Source organism: Schistocerca nitens, chromosome 9 (genome assembly GCF_023898315.1).
Source record: "Schistocerca nitens isolate TAMUIC-IGC-003100 chromosome 9, iqSchNite1.1, whole genome shotgun sequence".
NCBI classification, from domain to species: Eukaryota; Metazoa; Arthropoda; class Insecta; order Orthoptera; family Acrididae; genus Schistocerca; species Schistocerca nitens.
Window position 1 is genome coordinate 469,795,718 of NC_064622.1, and position 23,784 is coordinate 469,819,501.

At 46.5% G+C, this 23,784-nt stretch overlaps 1 protein-coding gene across 1 annotated transcript in view; it reads right to left on the bottom strand.

Moving 5' to 3' along the window:
* LOC126203701 (popeye domain-containing protein 3-like) overlaps positions 1–23,784 on the bottom strand; it is a 282,280-nt gene that overhangs the window by 81,642 nt on the left and 176,854 nt on the right. Inside the window, exon 5 of the mRNA XM_049938071.1 lies at positions 5,942–6,073. Within this exon, the coding sequence (XP_049794028.1) occupies positions 5,942–6,073 (132 nt within the window). The remainder of the gene's footprint in view (positions 1–5,941; positions 6,074–23,784) is intronic.

Below are 23,784 nucleotides of genomic sequence, written 5' to 3' on the forward strand. Positions count from 1 at the left end.
GACTTTCATTGCGGGCGACCTTAACGCCAAACACACGCAATGGAACTCCCGCGTCATCAACACCAGCGGCCGCCGTCTCCTTCACGCCACGCAACGGTATGTCGTGCTGGGGCCTTACGACCACACTGCCTTTACCCACCGAGGCCAGCACGACGTGCTCGACATCGCTGTATTGAAAGGTGTCTGGCACTTCACATCTGCCACCGTCAGATGCGCCCTGTCGTCTGACCACTTCCCGGTAGTCTTCGACACGGACGTCATCGGCGCGTCCTCGTGGGCTGCCCGCCGCAACTTCCGCGGCATCTATGAGGCCCGCTTGCGGGCAGAGGTCTTAGACTGCCTCGAGGGAGCGCCTGATCCGGATGTGGAAGGAGCCGACGGGGCGTCGGCCTTTCTCACGAGCCACACACTCGCGGCCGCGGAGGTGGCCACTCCCTGGCGGCCAGGACGGCCGCGAGAGATGTCGCGCCAACTCCCGCCGCACATCCTGGAAGCGATCACCCACAGGAATCGCCTCTTTCGGTTAGGTTAGGTTAGTGGTGTTTAACGTCCCGTCGACAACGAGGTCATTAGAGACGGAGCGCAAGCTCGGGTTAGGGAAGGATTGTGAAGGAAATCGGCCGTGCCCTTTCAAAGGAACCATCCCGGCATTTGCCTGAAACGATTTAGGGAAATCACGGAAAACCTAAATCAGGATGGCCGGAGACGGGATTGAACCGTCGTCCTCCCGAATGCGAGTCCAGTGTGCTAACCACTGCGCCACCTCGCTCGGTGCCTCTTTCGGGAGTGGCAGCTCACGCGGCTGCCGGAGACGAAACGCCGCCTCAACAGGGCGCGGCGCGAGATTCGGTCCGCCGTCGACGAGCACCGAAACCGGGACTGGGCGGGCCTTGTGGCCACCCTAACGACGACGGACGGCAGCGCGTGGCTTACCGCCAAGCGCTTCCTTCGTCGACACCAGCGCGTTCCGCCTCTCCAAGTGGGTGCAAACGTTGTCTGCGAGCCCTCCGCGAAGGCCAGCGTCCTCGCCGACACGTTTCTGGCCAATTTTCAACCCGCAGAGGGCCTGGTTGGTGTCGACCACGTCCGCCTAGTGGAGGACCGCCTGCCGGGTTTCCTCGCTACGCGGGCTGACGACGACGAGATCGAAGAGATATCGGTGGAGGAAGTCGATTGCCAGCTCCGTCGCCTCGATCCCAAGAAGGCGGGTGGCTCGCACGGAGTCACCAACTGCCTGTTGAGGATGCTGCCGCCGAAGGTACACCAGACTCTGGTGGACATCTTCAACAGCATATTCCGCTCTGGGACCTTCCGTTCCGCGTGGAAACACGCGGAAGTGGTTGCCATTCCTAAGAGTGGGAAGGACCCCCGCCGATCAGCTTGCTCCCGACCCTTTCAAAAGTTTTTGAGGGGCTGTACGTGGGGCGGCTGCTACGCCACGTCGCGGACCAACAGCTCATCCCTGAGGAGCAGTTCGGGTTCCGGACCGGCCGTTCGACCAGCCAGCAGCTGTTGCGCGTAGTGGAGCAGGCGGTGCGAGCGCTGGAGACGCGGGAGTACCTAGGGGCGGTGCTTCTCGACGTCTCCGAGGCCTTCGACTGCGTGTGGCATGACGGCCTCGTGTATAAACTTTTTGTACACGGGGTACCGACGTCACACGTGGTCCTGCTGCGCTCCTATCTCTCAGGACGAACATTCCACGTCCGAGCACATGGAGGCATCTCCACCGACCGGCAGATTCGCGCGGGAGTGCCGCGGGGGTCGGTTCTCCGCCCCCTGCCGTACTCCCTCTACACAGCCGACGCTCCGCGGGTGGCACGCGTGGAGTTAGCACTTTATGCTGACGACACGGCGTTCTTCACCCGTAGCATGAACGCGGCCGAGATGCGGCGTCGCTTCCAGCTCGGATGTGACGTCCTGGTTGCCTGGTCCAATAAATGGCGTTTAAAATTTAACGCTGCGAATAGCCAGGCCATCGTCTTCAGCAGAAAGAGGCCGCCTCCGGACCTACAGCCGGTCACGATCATGGGTGGCCCCATCCCACGGTTGCGGACCGGCAAATACCTCGGGGTGACGCTCGATCGGCACCTGACGTGGCTGCCTCACGTCCGTGACGTCAGGGGGCCAGCAGTGGGGCGGGGCGCCTTCGTGCGCTGAACCCACCGCTCAAGCCTTCCCCCACACCCGCTCCACGCCACGGCCTCACTCTGTACCTGGCCCTGGTTCGGCCGATGCTAGACTACGCTGCCGTGGTGTGGGGCAACGCTGCCGCCACGCACATTTCATACAAAATACAGAATAACAATCTCATGCCTTAAGGGCAAGACAAGGACATTAATTTAAGAGAAATTCATACTGGGCTGGAAGCCACACATCAACCAAATAACTAAAATCCAAACAGGGAAATTACTACATAACACACAAGGAACAGTGCTCAGAAGTTTCGAAAGGGCGTCCAAAGCAGGGCGCTGCGCCTTGCCCTCCACAAGCCGCCTCGCTACCCAACGAGGCTGCTTCACGAGGAAGCAGGCGTCCCCCTAGTGCGGGATTGCTTCCGGCACATCGCCAACACTGCAGAACAATCTGGCAGTCGCCTGATTCGTGTGCTGGGCCGCCAGGTCCACCACAGGCCGACAACACGTTGGCCCGACCTCCTGCGGGAATAGCCAAACTCCCGCGGTGTCGATGACGCTACATGGAGCGTCTCCACGGTCAGAGACCCTCCCTGGGGCCACTCAGTTCAACCCTGAGGTCCAAGCAGGAACAGCAGCTACGCTGTTTACACTGCCCCCACACCTGGCAGATGTCGCCAGTGTTTTCCAGCAGCAGCAGCAGCAGTGTACTCAGTGGGAGACGCACCAGCAGTGCAGTCGCGACGGACCAGCAGTCCAGTCGGTCGGCTGGCGTAGGGCAGCAAGCAAGCCCCTGGCACGCGGAGTCGGGCTCGAGCCACTGGTGGCGTAGGCGCACGGTTGGAGTGTGAAGCGCTGCTTGCGTGTGCTACGAAGTTCGTCACCCACCGACCTTGGACATGAAAGTTGAGTCCTCACTTACTAGCGATCCTCAACTGTTTACATTTCTCCATTGGATGCTGGTTGTCGGCTTTGGGACATTCTCACGAGCAACAACGTGTGTGTATTTAAGTCGGCTAAGATCCCAACCGTCTTCCTGTGAAATTTAACTTAACTTAATTTATTCCCTGTTATCGAAGTTGACCAGCGGTATCTTCTGCCTTGTGGCCGTTGAAGTTCCAGTTACCTGCCCTGGTCGTTGACGTAATTTTAGGCAGTGTATTTTCCTTGTCGTGTTCTTTCTGTCCAGCTGAGGCGTTTTTGGTCGTTGTGGTCGCCAACATTCTGTATGTCGTGTATTGAAATCTTGTGGTCGTTTTGCTGGTTGCGTGGAGCCAAACTAATTTGGTTGATTGATCGCTCGGCTGTATGTCGGTTGGGCTGCCTACAGATTGAGAAGTCGTTGGACAGGCTACCTGTCTCACCTAAACGGGCGTTAGTGTTACAATCCCAGGCCGACCCTTCGAAACTTCTGAGCACTGTTCCATGTGTGTTATGTAGTAATTTCCCTGTTTGGATTTTAGTTATTTGGTTGATGTGTGGCTTCCAGCCGAGTATCAATTTCTGTTAAATTAATATTCTTGTCTTGCCCTTAAGGCATGAGATTGTTATATTTTTATATGGGGCCTTCAGCCAAATTTTACTGGAGGGATTTAAAGACAAGGCCTTCTGCCTTTTAGATTGAAACTGTTTCTAGGCCTTAAGCCGTTAAATATATTTGTTTAATATGTGGCCCTCAGCCGAGTATTAATATCTCTTAAATTAATGTCCTTGTCTTTCCCTTAAGGCATGAGATTGTTATTATTTATTTTGTATGAAATGTTTTAAAATACGGCCTTCTGCCCTTTAAAATTCAAACTCTTCTTCTAGGGCCCAAGCCGTTAAATTATTTGTTGGTGAGCGGCATTCAGCCGAGTTTTAATATCTCTTAAATTAATCCTCTTCTCTTGCTCTTAAGGTATAAGATTGTTATGCTTTTAATGGGGCCTTCAGGCCAATTTGCATGAAATGTTTTAAGATAAGGCCTTCTGCCTTTTGATCGAAACTCCTCTTATTGCTTAATATGCGACCTCCAGCCTAGTTCCATTAAAATTAAATTGATAAGGCCTTTAGCCGATTAGATTGAACATTTAGAAAAATTCTTGAGTGAAACCCCCAGAAGAACCTTGTATTTCAATTTGCTTAAGCCTTGTGTTTTGGATTTTGAATGTGGCCTTCAGCCGATCTAAAGTTAATCAAAGGAGGTCGATTAAAGTTTTGAGTGATTTGCATCCTTGTTGTAATATTGTGTGTTGATAAATAAAGTTTTTGTGTTGAGTGCAACTGACAGGAACTCATTTTGGCCCCTTTCCACGAACTAATCCATTCTGTCCTGCTAGCCCAGGCATTTCAATACTTCCTTCGAAGTTCTGAAGGAATCAGAGGTAAAATACAGGGAGCGAAAGGCTATTCACAACTACAGAAAGGACAGTGCAGTCATAAGAGTAAAGGGACATGAAAGGGAAGCAGTGGTTGAGAATGGAGTGAGACAGGGCTATAGCCTATCCCTAATGTTATTCAATCTATACGTTGATGAAGCAGCAAGGGAGAGCAGAGAAAAGTCTGGAGTAGGAATAAAAGTCCAGGGCGAAGAAATAAAACCTTTGAGATTTCCCGATAATATTGTAGGTCTGTCAGGGACAGAAAAGCACTTGTAAGTGTTGAAAAGAGGAGATAAGATGAAAATCAACGAAGCAAATCAAGAATACTGGCACATAGAGGAATTAAATCGGATGATGCTGAGGGAACTGGATTAGGAAACGAGACAGAACACGGTAGATGAGTTCTGCTAATCGGACAGTAAACTAACTAATGATGGCCGAACTAGATGATATGAAATGTAGACTGACAACGACACGAAAAACGTTTCTGGAGAAGAGAAATTTGCTAACATCGAATATAGATTCAAGTGTTAGGAACTTTTTTCTGAAAGGAATTGTACAAAAAAATGTCTCTGAGCACTATGGGACTTTACATCTGAGGTCATGAGTCCCCAAGAACTTAGAACTACTTAAACCTAACTAACCTAAGTACATCACACACATCCATGCCCGAGGCAGGATTCGAACCTGCGATCGTAGAAGTCGCGCGGTTCCGGACTGTAGCGCCTGGATCCGCTCGGCCACACCGGCCGGCCAGTAATTGTACAGAGTGTAGCCGTTTATGAAAGCGAAACATGGACGATAAGCAGTTTAGACAAGAAGAGAATATAAACTGTCGGTACATGGTGCTACAGAAGAAAAATGCTGAAGATTAGATGTCTATAACTTGTAATTAATGAGGAGAAAGTGAACAGGATTGGGGAGAAAAGAAATTTGTGGCACATCTGGACTGATAGGACACACTGAGACATCAAGGGATCACCAGCTTAATAGTGGAGGGAAGTGTGGAGGAAAAATCGTAGAGGCAGACCAAGAGATAAATACAGTAAGGAAAATCAGGAGGATGTAGGCTGCGGTAGTTATTCGGAGATGAAGAGGCTTGCAGAAAATAGAGTAGAATGGAGACCTACTTCAAGCCAGTGTTCGGACTGAAGAAAACAACAACAACCGCACCGTGAGTTGGGGACCTGAAGTATAGGGAAACAGATGCCTCACCTTTCTGTGCGACAGCATCTCAGTTGATCTATACGCACATTGTGTTCCAGCGTAACTTACAGACCTAAGATGAGAGGTAACTGATGCCTTACCGTGGCACACAGCAGTGGTTTCAGTTGGTCTACATGCTTGATGTTCTGAGATAGGCTTCACCTTTCCGGACAGCAGCAGCTCCAGCTGGTCTACACCCACGACTGGTAGATCGTGACCTAAGTGGTGCAGGCGACGCCTCACCTTTCCAGAGAGCAGCAGTCCCAGCCGGTCGGTCCGCGTGATGTTCTGCATGGCGTACGCCTCGCCGGCGTGCAGCGACATGATCTGGGCGAACTCTGCGCTCACCATCTTCTTGAACTGGAGTCGCGACACCTGCAACAGCGACCACCCGAGCTACTCGGACACGTGGTTCGAGTAACGAGTAACGAGACAGTTTTACACTGGCCTTGGGGACTCGCCTCAGGTAGTCACCGCCGCCTTTGTAGGCTATAGCAGCAGTTTATTAGTCCTCGCTTTCCCTGCATTTTTTTGCACACTGCACTCGCAACTGCATGCAAAATTTACATATTTACATTTGGAATCTGGTGCTGATACGGTGGCCTATACGAAATTCCCTCAGCTGTCAGCAAGGTGGGACGGAAGTCAAAATCATATTGTACATCGGCTCGTAAAAATCATTTTTATTTTTATGGATGTTAAACTCTTATAAGCTACTTCGCATGTTCAGGGAAATGCTACAAAACTAAATTGCACTTATGCCACAAAATTAAACCTTTTTTATATCAATCAAAAAATTTTCTTTCTGGATTTTATCTTGAAGAGGTTGCATATACAGGGTGGTCCATTGATAGTGACCGGGCCAAATATCTCACGAAATAAGCATCAAACGAAAAAACTACAAAGACGAAACTTGTGTAGGTTGAAGGGGGAAACCAGAAGGCGCTATGGTTGACCCGCTAGATGGCGCTGCCATAGTTCAAACGGATATCAACTGCGTTTTTTAAAATAGGAACCCTTATTTTTTATTACATATTCGTGTAGTACGTAAAGAAATATGAATGTTTTAGTTGGACCACTTTTTTCGCTTTCTGATAGATGGCGCTGTAATAGTCACAAACATATGGCTCACAATTTTAGACGAACATTTGGTAACAGGTAGGTTTTTTTAAATTAAAATACAGAACGTAGGTTCGTTTGAACATTTTATTTCGGTTGTTCCAATGTGATACATGTACCTTCGTGAACTTATCATTTCTGAGAACGCATGCTGTTACAGCGTGTAGTTTTTTTCGTTTGACGCTTATTTCGTGAGATATTTGGCCCGGTCACGATCAATGGACCACGGCCCAAGTTCTGTACATGGTCAGTCGGGCACTGGCAAGTAGGCAGCTGTTGTACTAGAACCACAAAGGAATTCTTAGAACGCGACGGAAATCGGTTTGTACATGTACAGACAAACAAATGATTACAATTTCTGAGAAATCGGATGATTTAGTCAAGAGAAAGAACTTCACAAATTGAGCAAGTCAGCAACGCGCTGCTCCAGCTCTGGCCGCCCCGTTGTTTTTGAACTTCACGGCAGTCCGTCCTAGGCCTACACTTTAGCAAGATAACTCCCTCCCGCTCACGGCGTGAGGTTCAGCTGCTTATGTTCGTGCTTCCCAAATCCTGTCTTGGCGAGCAAAGTCGTCCGACATCTCCCCAGTTGAGAACGTTTGGAGTATTATGGGCAGGACCGTCCAACCAGCTCTCGATTTTGTCGTTCTAACGCGGCAGTTGGACTGCATTCGGCACGATGTCCAACAACTCTGTCAATGAATGCCAAGCCGAATAACTGCTTTAATAAGTGCCAGAGGTGGACCAACACGTTACTAACTTGCCTAATGCTTCGTTTGTGAAGCTCTTTCTCTTCGATAAATCATCCAATTTTTCTGAAATTGTAGTCATTTGTTTGTCTATACATGTACGAGGGCAGTTCAATAAGTAATGCAACACATTTTTTTTCTCGGCCAATTTTGGTTGAAAAAACCGTAAATTTCTTGTGGAATATTTTCAAACATTCCCGCTTCGTCTCGTATAGTTTCATTGACTTCCGACAGGTGGCAGCGCTGTACGGAGCTGTTAAAATGGCGTCTGTAACGGATGTGCGTTGCAAACAACGGGCAGTGATCGAGTTTCTTTTGGTGGAAAACCAGGGCATCTCAGATATTCATAGGCGCTTGCAGAATGTCTACGGTGATCTGGCAGTGGACAAAAGCACGGTGAGTCGTTGGGCAAAGCGTGTGTCATCATCGCCGCAAGGACAAGCAAGACTGATCTCCCGCGTGCAGGCCGGCCGTGCACAGCTGTGACTCCTGCAATGGCGGAGCGTGCGAACACACTCGTTCGAGATGATCGACGGATCACCATCAAACAACTCAGTGCTCAACTTGACATCTCTGTTGGTAGTGCTGTCACAATTGTTCACCAGTTGGGATATTCAAAGGTTTGTTCCCGCTGGGTCCCTCGTTGTCTAACCGAACACCATAAAGAGCAAAGGAGAACCATCTGTGCGGAATTGCTTGCTCGTCATGTGGCTGAGGGTGACAATTTCTTGTCAAAGATTGTTACAGGCGATGAAACATGGGTTCATCACTTCGAACCTGAAACAAAACGGCAATCAATGGAGTGGCGCCACACCCACTCCCCTACCAAGAAAAAGTTTAAAGCCATACCCTCAGCTGGTAAAGTCATGGTTACAGTCTTCTGGGACGCTGAAGGGGTTATACTGTTCGATGTCCTTCCCCATGGTCAAACGATCAACTCTGAAGTGTATTGTGCTACTCTTCAGAAATTGAAGAAACGACTTCAGCGTGTTCGTAGGCACAAAAATCTGAACGAACTTCTCCTTCTTCATGACAACGCAAGACCTCACACAAGTCTTCGCACCCGAGAGGAGCTCACAAAACTTCAGTGGACTGTTCTTCCTCATGCACCCTAGAGCCCCGACCTCGCACCGTCGGATTTCCATATGTTTGGCCCAATGAAGGACGCAATCCGTGGGACGCACTACGCGCATGATGAAGAAGTTATTGATGCAGTAGGACGTTGGCTCCGACATCGACCAGTGGAATGGTACCGTGCAGGCATACAGGCCCTCATTTCAAGGTGGCGTAAGGCCGTAGCATTGAATGGAGATTACGTTGAAAAATAGTGTTGTGTAGCTAAAAGATTGGGGAATAACCTGGTGTATTTCAATGCTGAATAAAACAACCCCTGTTTCAGAAAAAAAATGTGTTGCATTATTTATTGAACTGCCCTCGTACATCACAACTACCGATTTCCGTCCCATTCGGATGATTCCTTCGTGATGCCTTTCTTTTTTCTGGTTTTGTAGGACTTACGTCGTGAATAACTACCGATTTCAACCGTACGTTTGCCCAAATAGCCACTGTCCACACAAAAAGCAGCATTTGAGATGCAAACACTGGTGACGTGTGTGTGTGTGTGAGAGAGAGAGAGAATGAGAGGCCGCGCCTGATGAGCGATTGCAAGGGCGTAGGATCTCGGTAGCACGCCGGCAGCGGTGGTGACTGCCCACCAGTTGCCCACAGGTCACGGGGGCACGACCGTCCATTTGCACAGCGGAACGTCCCACCTGCCTATCAGGACGGTGGGCAGGGGGCAGGGGGCAGGGGATCCTTGTGGTGGGCAGCACTTCGCGTCGTGAAGTCTTCAGGGGATGAGTGGGCCACTGCCGGGGGAGCGATGTGAAGCTCTCGACAAAGAAAATGGCCCTATGTCTGCAAACAGAAAGGAAACGTACTTGTTTGAATATGAATTGGAAATGATTTTACAGTTACTGAGCAACTTCTCAATATATTCGCTGACTGAGCTGAACTTATTCCCACACCTTGTGATCGCTTTCTTCCTTCTTTATTATAAACGTAGCGCGTAAATTGGGGCCTGTTGCCAATCATCTCATCTCTTAAAAAGGAGGAGAGAATGTTGGATCTGCAGGATAGTGCACCTAGGGACACGTGGTGTTTCCTGCTTGGTGCCTCAGTCGGGTGAGCGGTTTTAGAATCCCATACAGCAAGGCGCAATACAGACCGCCATAAGCAGTTTCTGGCGTTTTATACTGTTTTTTGTGTTGTGAGACATGAGGTTGTGTTTTGTGCAGCGTTTGTAAATACTAAGAGCTCTGCATATTTAAGTGCCGTTCAATACATAAAACCTGTTTGAAGGAAACTGTTGCTTCTCCAGTAACAGAGCTTTATTGTGACTAAAATTCTGTTTATTTTTAAAATTAGTTACATAACTTGTGGATGGCTAAACCATATTTTGCCATTCGTGCACCATCTTGTACCGTGAAACGAAAGGTCTTTTCTACCATTGTGATATTTGCAAATGAACTGTGTTTCTACAATGTCTTAACGTTTTTTGTCTTTAAAATGAAAAGTTTTATTAATTGTCAATAGCTTCTGTTTAAAAATGTTAACTTGTAACTGATTTTTGAGAACAATTCGTCTTAGTTTGATTTCACTTACTGACTTTGGTTTGTAGTAGAAAAAATACAGTATGGGCAAGAGTTTCTCGACTGCAACTGTTTTAAATTTGAATATTTGTTCCTGTGTACATGACCATGTTGTACCTCGGAACAGCTTTTCGCATTTTGAAAAGAACCTTACTGTACCGGAATCATTTTTGTATTTTGAGAAAAAGACTTCAGCACACATAAAGGGGACACTAAGAAAGAATTGTGTGACATAAATGAAAGCTGATAGGTGTGTTCCTACACCTGAAGGACGATGTCTATTTAAATTTCTTGCCAGTCGTATAAGAGCGGCGCTAGTACCTCCACCATGACGATGCAAATCAGGTTTCTTTCAAATACACGCTGTAAAGATTGTGAGCCTCAGTTGCTTTTGAGATTGGACGTGGTGAGTTGATGTTGGTTAAGAACGCCTGTAGGTGAACAAAGAGACCATTATCAACACCTCATTGCGTTTGAAAGAGACCGTGTAATAGGGCTACGGTAAGCTGGATGTTTCTTCCGCGATACTGCAGAAAAACTTAATAGGGGTGTAGCCATTCTATGTGATTGGATGGTTGGTTGGTTGGGGTGTAAGGGACCAAACAGCAAGGTCATCAGTCCCTTGTTTCAAATGTGGTCCATTCCGATCATGTGACATCTCAGAAAAGTCAGAACAATAAAAGGGAAAAGGCCTAAAAATGTAGAAGGGCAGTCATGTTGTCAATGGTAAAAACAAAATGAGGTAAGTCAGCAGGAGAGCGAACCCAACGCTATGCTAGAGGCAGGAAATATCCCACTTCTGAAGCAGCAGAAGCAAGACCACCTGCGACTTAAAAGGTGCAACCGCTAGAATGTAGAAGTACGTATGGGAAAAGGAGACTAACCAACCCTAAAAAAATGATAAAAACAGAGTAAAAGGGGAAGAAAAGAGGATCTTGGTCAGGGAGGGGAGTCGGGAATCTCCAAACGCGGCTTACAGTGGGAGATACCCCAACACTCGTCGCCCTGCCCCAACACCAGCGAGAGATTAAAAACCTTGAAACTGAGAATAAAAACCACTTTCCCGGAGGAAAACGAGAACCAGGGCGACCATCCGGGAATCGTCAGCCAACATCAAAGGTAAAGTGTGGGGAAGTCTGTACTTAGCACGCAGAGCCAAAAGAAGGAGGCATTCAACCAAAATGTGGGCTCTGACTGGAAGGCTCCACAACCACAAAGTGGGGGTGGCTCATCACGCAAAAGAAAACCATGGGTCAGCCTGGTATGGCCAATGCGGAAACGACACGGTGTGGTCGAGTCCTTTCGGGAGCGGCGAAAGGAAGAATGCCACAGGCCTGGTGTCACCTCAATCCCACGAAGTTTATCCTACGTCATTGCTGGCAGCAGTGGTCACGAGAATGTACGGTCACAAGAAGACTGGACTCGGATGGCCATGTGGCAGTGTCGAGAGGGTAGACCATCGCATTCGGTGTACGGCCCTGGCGCATCTGCAGCACCAATTTGAGCACCACGTAGCATCACAGTGAGACAAAGAACTGTTACGAATCGGTTACTTGATGGCCAGCTCCGACCCAGAGGCCCCGCAGCATGCATTTCACTCACCCCAAACTACCACCGATTCCGACTTCAGGGGTGTCAAGCAACAGCTCTCTGGACGGAAGAACGGAGGTCTGTTATGTCTTCTGACGAAAGCTGGTTACGCATCGGAGCCAGTGATGGCCAAGTCTAGGTCAGAAGGAATCCGTTTGAAGGCCTGCAACCAACCTGTCTGCGTGGTATAAATGCTGGCTCTACATCTGGACTCATTGTCTGTGATGCGTTTTCGTATGACAGCAGAAGCACTCTCCTGGTTGACCCTCGCACCCTGACTGCAAATTTGTACGTCAGTCTGGCGATACCACCGGTTGTGCTGCCATTCATGAACAGTATTCCAGGACGTGTTTTCCAACAGGATAACGCTCGTCCACATACCGCTGTTATAATCCAACATGCTCTACAGAGTGTCAACATGATGCCTTCGCCTGCTCAATCATCAGTCGAGCACATATGGGGTCTCGTCAGACGACAATTCCAGTGTCATCTACAAACAGCCTTAACCATCGCTGTGTTGACCGACCAAGTGCAATTGGCACGGACCTGCATCCCATAATGTACCATCCGGCATATGCATCCACGTTTGCTTGCACTCAACATTCTGGCGGTGACACGGCTTGTTAATGTATCAACATTTCACATTGGCAATAGCTTATCTTGCACTTACATTAACCTGTGATCTCGCAATATTAATGACTTATTACAGTATGTTGATAATTTTAAACGGTCTAACTACAATTGAATGAAACACAGTTTTCGTGCCATGCCCCCCCCCCTTTCTCTTTTCAATGCACCCTCAGTGACCTGCAATATGTGCATATTTTTATTATTTAGTTTGCGTTTTGGGACCATGTATATATAGGTTATAAACAGTGGTTAGTTTTTCTATGATTTTAAATTATACTTACAGGTTCCATGGATTGTAAAATTTTTGAAAACATTGAGCAGTTATTCCAGCGTCGAGGGTCGGGACAACTTGCACCACGGAGTCCACCCAACGTTCTGGAGTATGATGATGGTTCTCAAATAGAATCGAAACCGGTCACTCCAACAAAAATAAGAAGTCGTGATCAAGACTGTTTTTAATCCTTTAATCCTTGGATGATGTTCTACGTGTTGTGTTTTTGTCAATTTTTGCCACTATTCTTCTTCTTATAATTACCATTTGGATTTTTGTTTTCCAAACTTCACAGCACTAGAAACTGAACATTTGTTTTGATGCGATGTTTTGGTTTGTGTTACCGGCTGCCATATGTTATTGCCAAAGATCGAAGTCACTGCCAACTTTCGAGTGTAATTTTTGGGATATCTGTGATTTGTTTGTGTGAGAATGTATGTGTGTATGTGTGTGTGTGTGTGTGTGTGTGTGTGTGTGTGTGTGTGAGGGATAAATTCCGAGGAATAAGAATATAACTGAATGTGAAACTTGTGACTCAATATAGATAGGCATGACATGTAGGAATCTTAATGCACGTTACAAAAAACACATCAGGTGTTGGAATAATAAAACAAATCATTCGGCGTTTGCAGAGCACTTGGAATACGGTAACCACCATCCTACAAACATGGAAAAAGATATGAAAATAATCAGATAAACAACAATGACAAATATCTTATACAAATGCAAAAAAAAAACTTCCACATCCAGGAAGACATTGCTGAAGACAAACAAGTGATAAATGAGCAAACACACATCAGTACCGACTACCTACTACACTCAATAAAAGAAATGATAAGATAAAAATCATCCCACTTGCACATGCAGTAACATTAAAACAAATACATATCTTCCTTTCTCTCTCTCTCTCTCTCTCTCTCTCTCTCTCTCTCTGCCTTCTGATCACACACAGGCGCACACACACACACACACACACACATACACACACACACACACACACATACACACACACACACAGACGCAAGCACGCACAACAAAGAAATCATACCAAAACAAATACGATTTCACACACACGCAAAAAGTATTATATACGTAAATTAAATACTAAAAATATGCGCATATTATAGGCCACTGAAGATGCCTTGCAAAGAAAAAAGGTGACGCGTATGGCACGAAAATTGTACTTCAGTCAGTTGCAGTTAGACGGTCCAAAAGTAAAAATTATTAACATACCGTAATATTACATGCAACTGAGAACAACAGGCTACAAAATTTGAAGATGTTAATCATTTATGTATATTACCTAGACAAGTCAACGCAAGAATTTTCATTATTCTACAGTAATTATTTTTGGGTGTTGCGATTTTTTCCGTCAGTGTAATTAAAGATGTCGCGTCATGTGAACCGTAAATATGCTCGGAACTTTTTAAACGGTTGTCAGAGTAAAACTCGTCACAAAAGAAATTCAAGAAGCCTAAAGAGTAATTACCGAGCGAATGCGAGAGTTACAGCAACGTCGCAAAGAAATGAAGAAAGGGCGCAGAGCGATAACGTGACTGGCCCGCCGGGCTTATAACGGCGGCCAGCGACAATCCAAACTGCTACGTGCCCTGTAAACACTGTACAGAGCTACTCAAAAAGAAGGCAGAAACTTCAGACATTTATATCTTCCACATTACAAAAGGTAGCACCATAATTCCAACGTCCCTGGACAGACAACAGTTTAAAATGTGAACAATCCGGGTACGCATTGGCGCTGTCGCTTTCTTCCTCATGGAGAAAACTGTGGAAGGACTAACCCATCTAGACATACTTCAAAACTGGTTATTTACTCAACTTGAAGATGATTCAGATGACTTGATGTTCATACAAGACGGCATCCCGTCTCATTTCATATGCGCTCCGACGTTACCTAAGTGCCACTATTCCAGGACGTCGGATTGGAAGAGGAGGAGCAGGAGATGAACTTATCGCCGGTGGCATCGCCGGTGGCATCGCCGGTGGCATCGCCGGTGGCCTCCCATGTCACCAGATCTCAGACCTCGTGACTTTTATCTGTGGGGCTGTGTAAAAGACCGCGCTTGTACCCCCCCCCCCCCCTGGCCATCTTGAAAGTGTGCGACATCGCATTGTTGAGGCTGTGAATTCGACAATGAGAGACCAGCTGCTTCGCATGTGGCATAATATGAGACACCGGTTTGATATATGTCGAGTAACACACGGTGTTCACATTGAACGCATAAAAATTTAAACTTTTCTCTTTCCAGAAATTTTGGAATTGTGTTTCTGTCTTTCGTAGTTTGGAAGGAATGTTTGAAATCTGCCCCTTCTTTCTGAATAGCAATGTATTAAGGATAATCGTAATTAAAAACTCCACACACAGAATTCTTTCAGGTATTGCAATGGGGTTGCAGTTACCGTTGTTTGAACACAAACATTAGTTACGAGGTGTGTACAGATTACGAGTTTTATTTCCAATAAAAGCTTCTGGGCGGCAGGGACTACGCGAAACATCAACTGTGTAAAAGGTTGCAGGTATGGGGCGGACCACAGAAAACAGGTACGCGTCACATACCGGATAATCATGTGTAGTCGAATTGCTTGTGAAGTTGCAACACTGTCTCGAAAGACGTCTACACTGCATTCTGTCGAAAAGTTGAGTGCGGCTGTGTGTTGGTGCCCCAGTTGTCGGGATAAGCTCGTATTGTTGAACTGTTACAGACATGAGGCAGGTCGCATTAGAAAAGCGAATTGATATTGTGGAGTGTTACATAAAGGTAGGTCTCATCGAGGAATGTGAAGAAATGTTTCAAGCGAAGTATTCCGGTAGGGAACTTCCCACGAGATCTGTGCAAGAACTAGGGGGTGGGGGGGGGGGGCTTTAGGACCCGACCTGGATGTGCAGAAGAGTAGGCGATCGACACTGAGGACCCCTGAAACTGCAGACAGGATTCGCGTGGACATTACGAGACGTCCTCGCAAGTCGGCAAGGAGGTCATCGCAGCAGGTTGGTGTATCCTGTACATGATGTCATAGTGTGTTAAAACACTTTAAATTAAGAGCCTATCATGTAAGTATGGTTGAGCAGGAAAAAAATTCATTATTGTAACTGGCTGTTAACGTCAGTTGCTAGCGGTTACTTGCACCCCTCGCAGTACTATATGACAGTTGCGGTCTGGTTTCACTTGTCAGATCACGTAAACCCCATAACTGCAGACACTGGTCGCAGGACAAACCACATATTCCCCAGAGAAGATGGTTGTTTGGTGTGCGTTGTCCGGCATGTACATTATTGGCCCCTCATTTTTCAATTGCATCTATATTGACATATAGTCAGCACGGATTCAGACAATATCGTTCTTGTGAAACACAACTAGCTCTTTGTACTCATGAATTAATGAGTGCTATCGACAGGGGATGTCAAATTGATTCCATATTTTTAGACTTCCAGAAGGTTTTCGACACCGTTCCTCACGAGCGTCTTCTAATCAAACTGCGTGCGTACGGAGTATCGCCTCAGTTGTGCGACTGGTTTCGTGATTTCCTGTCCGAAAGGTCACAGTTCGTAGTAATAGACGGAAAGTTATCGAGTAAAACAGAAGTAATATCAGGAGTCCCCCAAGGAAGTGTTTTCAGCCCTCTATTGTTCCTGATCTATATTAACGACATAGGAGACAATCTGAGTAGCCGTCTTAGATGATGCTCTCATTTACCGTCCTGTAAAGTCATCAGATGATCAAAACGACTTTCAAAATGATTTAGATAAGATATCTGTATAGTGAGAAAAGTGACAATTGAGCCTGAATAAAGAAAAGTGCGAAGTTATTCACATGAGTACTAAAAGAAATCAGCTAAATTTCGATTACGCGATAAGTCACACAAATCTGAGGGCTGTAAATACAACTAAATACTTAGGGATTACAATTACAAATAGAGTAAATTGGAACGATCACATAGATAATATTGTGGGTAGAGCAAACCAAAGACTGCGATTCATTGGCAGAACACTTAGAAGGTGCAACAGGTCTACCAAAGAGACTGCTTACGGTACGCTTGTCCGCCCTATTCTGGAGTACTACTGTGCGGTGTGGGATTCGCATCAAGTGGGACTGACGGATGATATCGAAAAAGTACAAAGAAGGGCAGCTCGTTTTGTATTATCGCGAAATAGGGGAGATAGTGTCACACAGGCATGATATGTGAATTGGAGTGGCAATCATTAAAACGAAGGCGTTTTTCGTTGCGACGGGATCTTCGCGTGAAATTTCAATCACCAGTTTTCTCCTCCGATTGCGAAAACATTCTGTTGCCACCCACCTACATAGGGAGAAATGATCATCACGATAAAATAAGAGAAATCAGGGCTCGCACGGAAAAATTTAAATGCTCGTTTTTCTCGCGTGCCTTTCGAGATTGGAACGGTAGAGAGACAGCATAAAGGTGGTTCATTGAACCTCTGCCAGGCACTTTATTGTGAATAGCAAAGTAATCACGTAGATGTAGATGTAGATGTAAACAGTTCCAGGTGTGTAGAGGTCTTTGACTCTATCTATGAATAATGAACAGATGGAGAGAGGCTGCATGCAGTAATTTAGCAAGATGGAGCAACCGCTCACTCAGCCAACCAGTGTTTGGCCCACATCACAAACGTGTTGCCTGAAGACAGACTTGTCAGTAGAGGCCTCTGGCTCCCACGGTCCGACGACTTAGCATCGTGTGATTTCTGTTTATGAGGCACAGTAAATAGCAAAGTATATGCTGACAGTCGTCGCACAACAGACGATCTTAAACGGAACATTACTGGAGAAATTAACAACACCACGCCTGCAGAATTACAGCATGTTGCTGGTAAAATCATCACACGAAGTCAGCGATGGCCACCAGTTTCAGCTCTCTTATAAATAAGTAACTACATTTTTAAGGTTACTATTATCTATTCTTTTTAGTTAATTCAGTGTTACTTGAATCTCGGGCGTGAGGCATACCGGTTTTATGTGGGACAACCTGTATAAAGCTGAAGTGCATCTTAATGCTTTGAGAAATCCAGCCAGACAAAACATGAAATACAGTCCGAATTTTTGTCATAGGTCGTCGGCAGAAAGGCAACCGACGCATATTTGTTAAGCATGCAGGGAAAAATACCCGACTGACCAAGTCGTTTTCTCTACAGGGCCAAATCTATTTCGCTGTGGAGACCGTGGGATCACTCTACGATCGTGTGCTGCGAGTGTGTGGCGCTGACGGTTGTGCGAGCGAGTACGCAGCTTCGCCCTCTGATTCTCTGGCAACTGCACGAGCAACGCTGTTATGTACACTACTGGCCATTAAAATTGCTACACCACGAAGATGACGTGCTACAGACGCGAAATTTAACCGACAGGAAGAAGACGCTGTGATATACAAATGATTAGCTTTTCAGAGCATTCACACAAGGTTGGCGCCGGTGGCGACACCTACAACGTGCTGACATGACAAAAGTTTCCAACCGATTTCTCATACACAAACAGCAGTTGACCGGCGTTGCCTGGTGAAACGTTGTTGTGATGCCTCGTGTAAGGAGGAGAAATGCGTACCATCACGTTTCCGACTTTGATAAAGGTCGGATTGTAGCCTATCGCGATTGTGGTTTATGGTATCGCGACATTGCTGCTCTCTTTGGTCGAGATCCAATGACCGTTAGTAGAATATGGAATCGGTGGGTTCAGGAGGATATTACGGAACGCCGTGCTGGATCCCAACGGCCTCGTATCACTAGCAGTCGAGATGACAGGCATCTTATCCGCATGGCTGTAACGGATCGTGCAGCCACGTCTCGATCCCTGAGTCAACAGATGGGGACGTCTGCAAGACATCAACCATCTGCACGAACAGTTCGACGACGTTTGCAGCAGCATGGACTATCAGCTCGGAGACCGTGGCTGCGGTTACCTTTGACGCTGCATCACAGACAGGAGCGCCTGCGATGGTGTACTCAACGACGAACCTGGGTGCACGAATGGCAAAACGTCATTTTTTTCGGATGTATCCAGGTTCTGTTTACAGCACCATGACGGTCCCATTAGCGTTTGGCGACATCGCAGTGAACGCACATTGGAAGCGTGTATTCGTCATCGCCATACTGGCGTATCACCCGGCGTGATGGTATGGGGTGCCATTGGTTACACGTCTGTGTCACCTCTTGTTCGCATTGACGGCACTTTCAACATTGGACGTTAGATTTCAGATGTGTTTACGACCCGTGGCTCTACCCTTCATTCGATCCCTGCAAAACCCTACATTTCAGCAGGATAATGTACGACCGCATGTTTCAGGTCCTGTACGGGCCTTTCTGGATACAGAAAATGTTCGACTGCTGCCCTGGCCAGCACATTCTCCAGATCTGTCACCAACTGAAAACGTCTGGTCAATGGTGGCCCAGCAAGTGGCTCGTCACAATACGCCAGTCACTACTCTTGATGAACTGTGGTATCGTGTTGAAGCTGCATGGGCAGCTGTACCTGTACACGCCATCCAAGCTCTGTTTGACTCAATGCCCAGGCGTATCAAGGCCGTTATTACGGCCAGAGGTGGTTGTTCTGGGTACTGATTTCTCAGGATCTATGCACCCAAATTGCGTGAAAATGTAATCACATGTCAGTTCTAGTATAATATATTTGTCCAATGAATACCCGTTTATCATCTGCATTTCTTCTTGCTGTAACAATTTTAATGGCCAGTAGTGTAACTGTCCCCACCAGCGTGCGGAGGACGATCATATGGCTGCCAGCTGGTCCCTGAATCTCTCGCCGTGAAGGAGTGAGGACGTCCACCCCCAGCGCTTCCACCCCGTGGCGATGACACCGTCGCTCTTTCTCTGCTGACAGTTCGTCGCCACATACCTGCACTCACATGTCTACACTCATCCATTTTGTCTGAGGCTGCCACTCGTACGGGCGTGCTTTGATTGGGCCACAGGAACGTTGCACGCCCACCCCTCCCATCGTCCGAAGCCACAACATCCTGTCTTGCAAACACTGCTCCTATTTCTTCAGTAGTGTCGCAACGTTAAAAATAAGCGCGGAAAATCAAAATTGGAGGTAGAGAAGGTAGGCAGTCCCGCTAAATTACCTTGAAGATATTCCTGCGAATCAGAATTCACCTACATGTATGCGAGTTGAGTTGTATCTGCGGTAGGCAGATATTTAGTCAACATGTTCATCCTCAACGTTCTTTTGTACTAATGGAACTCGCGAAGGGTGAGGTACAATACTAAAAACGTTACGATATCGTAGGCGAAAATGTTGAACCTTGACGATAACGTACCTCGCGACACGTAATGTTTCCGTCTTTCAATCTAGTGACCAACATTGGAATAACAGTGAGGGATGCGCATAAGCAGCTTCCGGAAATTTCTAATGTCTTTGTTCTTGTCAGACTTGAGGTTGTCTTTTGTGCAGCACATGTAAATATTTTTAGTTCCACAGATATATGTTGTATAAAGATAATATCGCTTTAGCTGTAACTCTTTATTTACAGGCACGACCAATTTCGCAGCATTTAGTTGCATAATCATGTGTAATAAACTCATGTTCCGATCTAGAAAAGAGGACGGGATGACCCATGGCCCATCGTCAAAAACCTTTCGCTAGGTAGCGAACGTCAGACATAACATGACATGATACCGTGAGCCTCTATGTTATTTTACGTCTGAGGTCCGTAAACTAGCGGAAAATTGCTGCCAATGAACCCTGGGTCATCCCATTCCTTTTTCTCGATCGGAACATGACTTGATTTCATTGCTAAAATGTTGCGAAACCAGTCCTGCCTATAAAAAAAGAACTTACAACTAAAGTGATCTTATCTTTTCAGAATGAGATTTACGGGCTCCGTCTGTCCTGGCTTAAATGTCTACTGCGTATAAATTTAAGTGTTTTGTAACATATTAAAATTATTTTGAAGATGTTAACTCTTCAGCTACAGAATTTTATAGTGAGAAAAATTCTAGAACGCCGGGCGTACCGTCTCATGGTGACAGGTGGGAACAGGTATCGCGACCAGCAACATTATCGATTATCTAGTTGGGATCGACAATGTTGCTTGGGCGTACTGACCACCAGGTTTTTGACCACTGCACACTAAGCGGTCAGTGTTACGGTGACACTGTAATAATTGCCATGTGTGTGTTTTCAGGAGGACATTCCGCACTGACTTCATTTTTATGGAGGAAAATGCATGGCCGCAGTGAACTGCTTAGGTGGTGGAACTCTTGGAACGAGGGGGTATACGGCGAATGGATTGGCCTGCCCGTTCCACCGACCTACGTTCCATCGAGCACGTTGTAGGGGCGTATATCATCACATTAAATGAATCCGCAATTGAGAACAAGGACAACCATCAGATGTAGAATGGAATGACGACAGTGATAATTTGTACGGACCGAGACTCGAACCCGGATTTCTCGCTTATCGCGAGCGGCCGCCTTACCATCTGGCTATATGTGCGCGACTCACGGTCACACCCAAACTTCCATATATTGTCAACCATGTATATACGACCTATAGTCGTACATCCATTATGTACGAGGGTCACTCCAAAAGAAATGCACACTATTTTTTTAAAAATACAGTTTTCATTCTGCATGTGTGAAAGTTTTACAGTGTGTAGATACATCCTTCCCGCTTGTTTTCAAACTTGGTTCAACCTGTTCCCGTGAGTGGCGCCGTCACAACACGCCTTCAAGATGGCTGCTACACTTGACCTTCGTCAGAAGCAACCTGCTGTCATAGAATTCCTGTGCTGTGAAAACGGGAAATATCCACAAGAGGTTAAAAAGGTGTACGGGGATGCTGCTGTCGATCGCAGTACAGTTAGTCGGTGGGCCAGCAGGTTACGTGATGAAAGCGGGCACGGCAATATCGAGGACTGTCCTCGCAGCGGCGGGCCTCGTACTGCACACACTCCAGACAATGTGCAGAGAGTTAACGGGTTGGTGACTGCTGACAGACGCATCACAGTGAACGAATTATCACGCTACGTTGGGATAGGGGAAGGAAGTGTTTGCGGAATACTGAAAGTGTTGGCGTTAAAAAACGGTTCGTGCCAGGTGGGTTCCCAGGATGTTGACAGTGGCTCACAAAGAAACAAGAAAAACGGTATGCAGCGAACTTTTGGAACAGTACAAGATTGGTGAAGATGAATTTCTTGGAAGAATTGTGACAAGTATTGGAACATGCCTCCGTCAGTTTTCATCAGAGACGAAGAGGCAATCAATGGAGTGGCATCATGCAAATTCACCCAATAAAAAAAATTCAAAACCACACCTTCTGCTGGAGAAGTTATGGCTACGGTGTTTTTCGGTTCCGAAGGTCTCTCGCTTGTGGACATCGTGCCAAGTGGAACCACCATAAATTCTGATCCATATGTGACGACACTGAAGAAACTTCAAGCTCGACTGAGTCGTGTTCGACCACATCGGCAAAAGCAGGATGTTTTGCTGTTGCACGACAATACACGGCCACGTGTCAGTCAAAAAACCATGGAAGCTATCACAGAACTCGGATGGACAACACTGAAACACCCGTCTTACAGTCCAGATCTGGCTCCATGTGACTATCATCTCTTTGGGAAACTGAAAGGCTCTCTTCGTGGAACAAGGTTTGAAGATGATGACTGCCTTGTGCACGCTGCCAAACAGTGGCTCCAACAGGTTGGTCCAGAATTTTACCGTGCGGGTATACAGGCGCTGGTTCCAAGATTGTGTAAGGCAGTACAGAGGGATGGAAATTATGTGGAGAAATAAAAATATTGTTCCTAAAGGATGTATCTACACACTGTAAAACTTTCAAACATGTAGAATGAAAGAGGGATTTAAAAAAAAATAGTGAGCATTTCTTTTGGAGTGACCCTCGTATATTCTCGTACAGGTCAGACGTTGTACTTGAACGTGGCAGGCTCGTTATCGGCAGGTAAATACGATGTTGCAGTGCCTGTGTTATTCTGATCACGATGCAAAGTTCCCTTGGACGTTGGTTCGAGTCCCGGTGCGGCACAAATTTTCAATCGTCTACAGCTGACGGTCGTCCTTATTCGCAACTGCTAATTTATTTATTTCATAACGGCTGTAACCGTCGCAGTGCCTGTTCCTTTTGCACATGCTTTGCATCGTAATCAGAAAACACATGCACAGCAGTCACGTCTTTCATCAGTCCTCATGCACCAACGCCCACCCGTCAGTTGTTAGCAGCGCCTGTAGAGGAATGGGGAGCCCTACCACGTAATTCCTTCATAGCCTTGTTACCAGCATGGGAGCACGTTCCACAGTCTCACCTCTTAAGATCCAAAGGCCCATCATAAATTTTCTGACTTCAGTGTAGATATTGTCTTTGAATAAGTGTATCATTTCTGTTCATCTCGAACCGTATTTCTTTCACATGCCTTCTATGCTATGCTATACTACATATACTGCAGCTGTGTTGCTTGGCAGCGAGACATCATGCGAAAGTTACTTTCGTTTTGCACGCCTGTGCATAATTTTCAATTTGTGAATACAAATAGTTACTGTAGCATCGAATACGTAGGTAAAGCATGTAATTCTAAGATCGTCATAGAGTCGTCATCTTCACTGCAAGGACTGTGTCCACTTCCTGAGTCCTCAGACGACACGCCACAAGTATTTAGAGATTCCTTATCGAACGGGAAGCTCTGTTACTTTCTTCTTTTTCTTCTACAAGTAGCACATATTTCTCTCATACTATCCAACTTGATTTGTCGATTACCAACATCTGCTCTCCGAATTAGACCGATGTCGGATAACAAAAGTGGCGTAGCGTGACATCTTTTGGAGATAGCAGGTAACTACTTAGAGAATAGATGGGAGAAGTAACGAAGTATATTGGATCCATTTTAGGCCAAAAACACGTACGAAAAGTTGGTCTACACGAAATAAGCTGGTAAAAAAGACTGGTACGAAAGGCATGGGAAATATAAAGCAATTTTGTGTAGTGGCTGAAAGTTTCTGTTGGGAAGTAGTTAATCATTTGAAGCAATCGGTTAGCTGTAGGTGAGCTACACTTGCATCAAGCGCACAAATGCTTACTG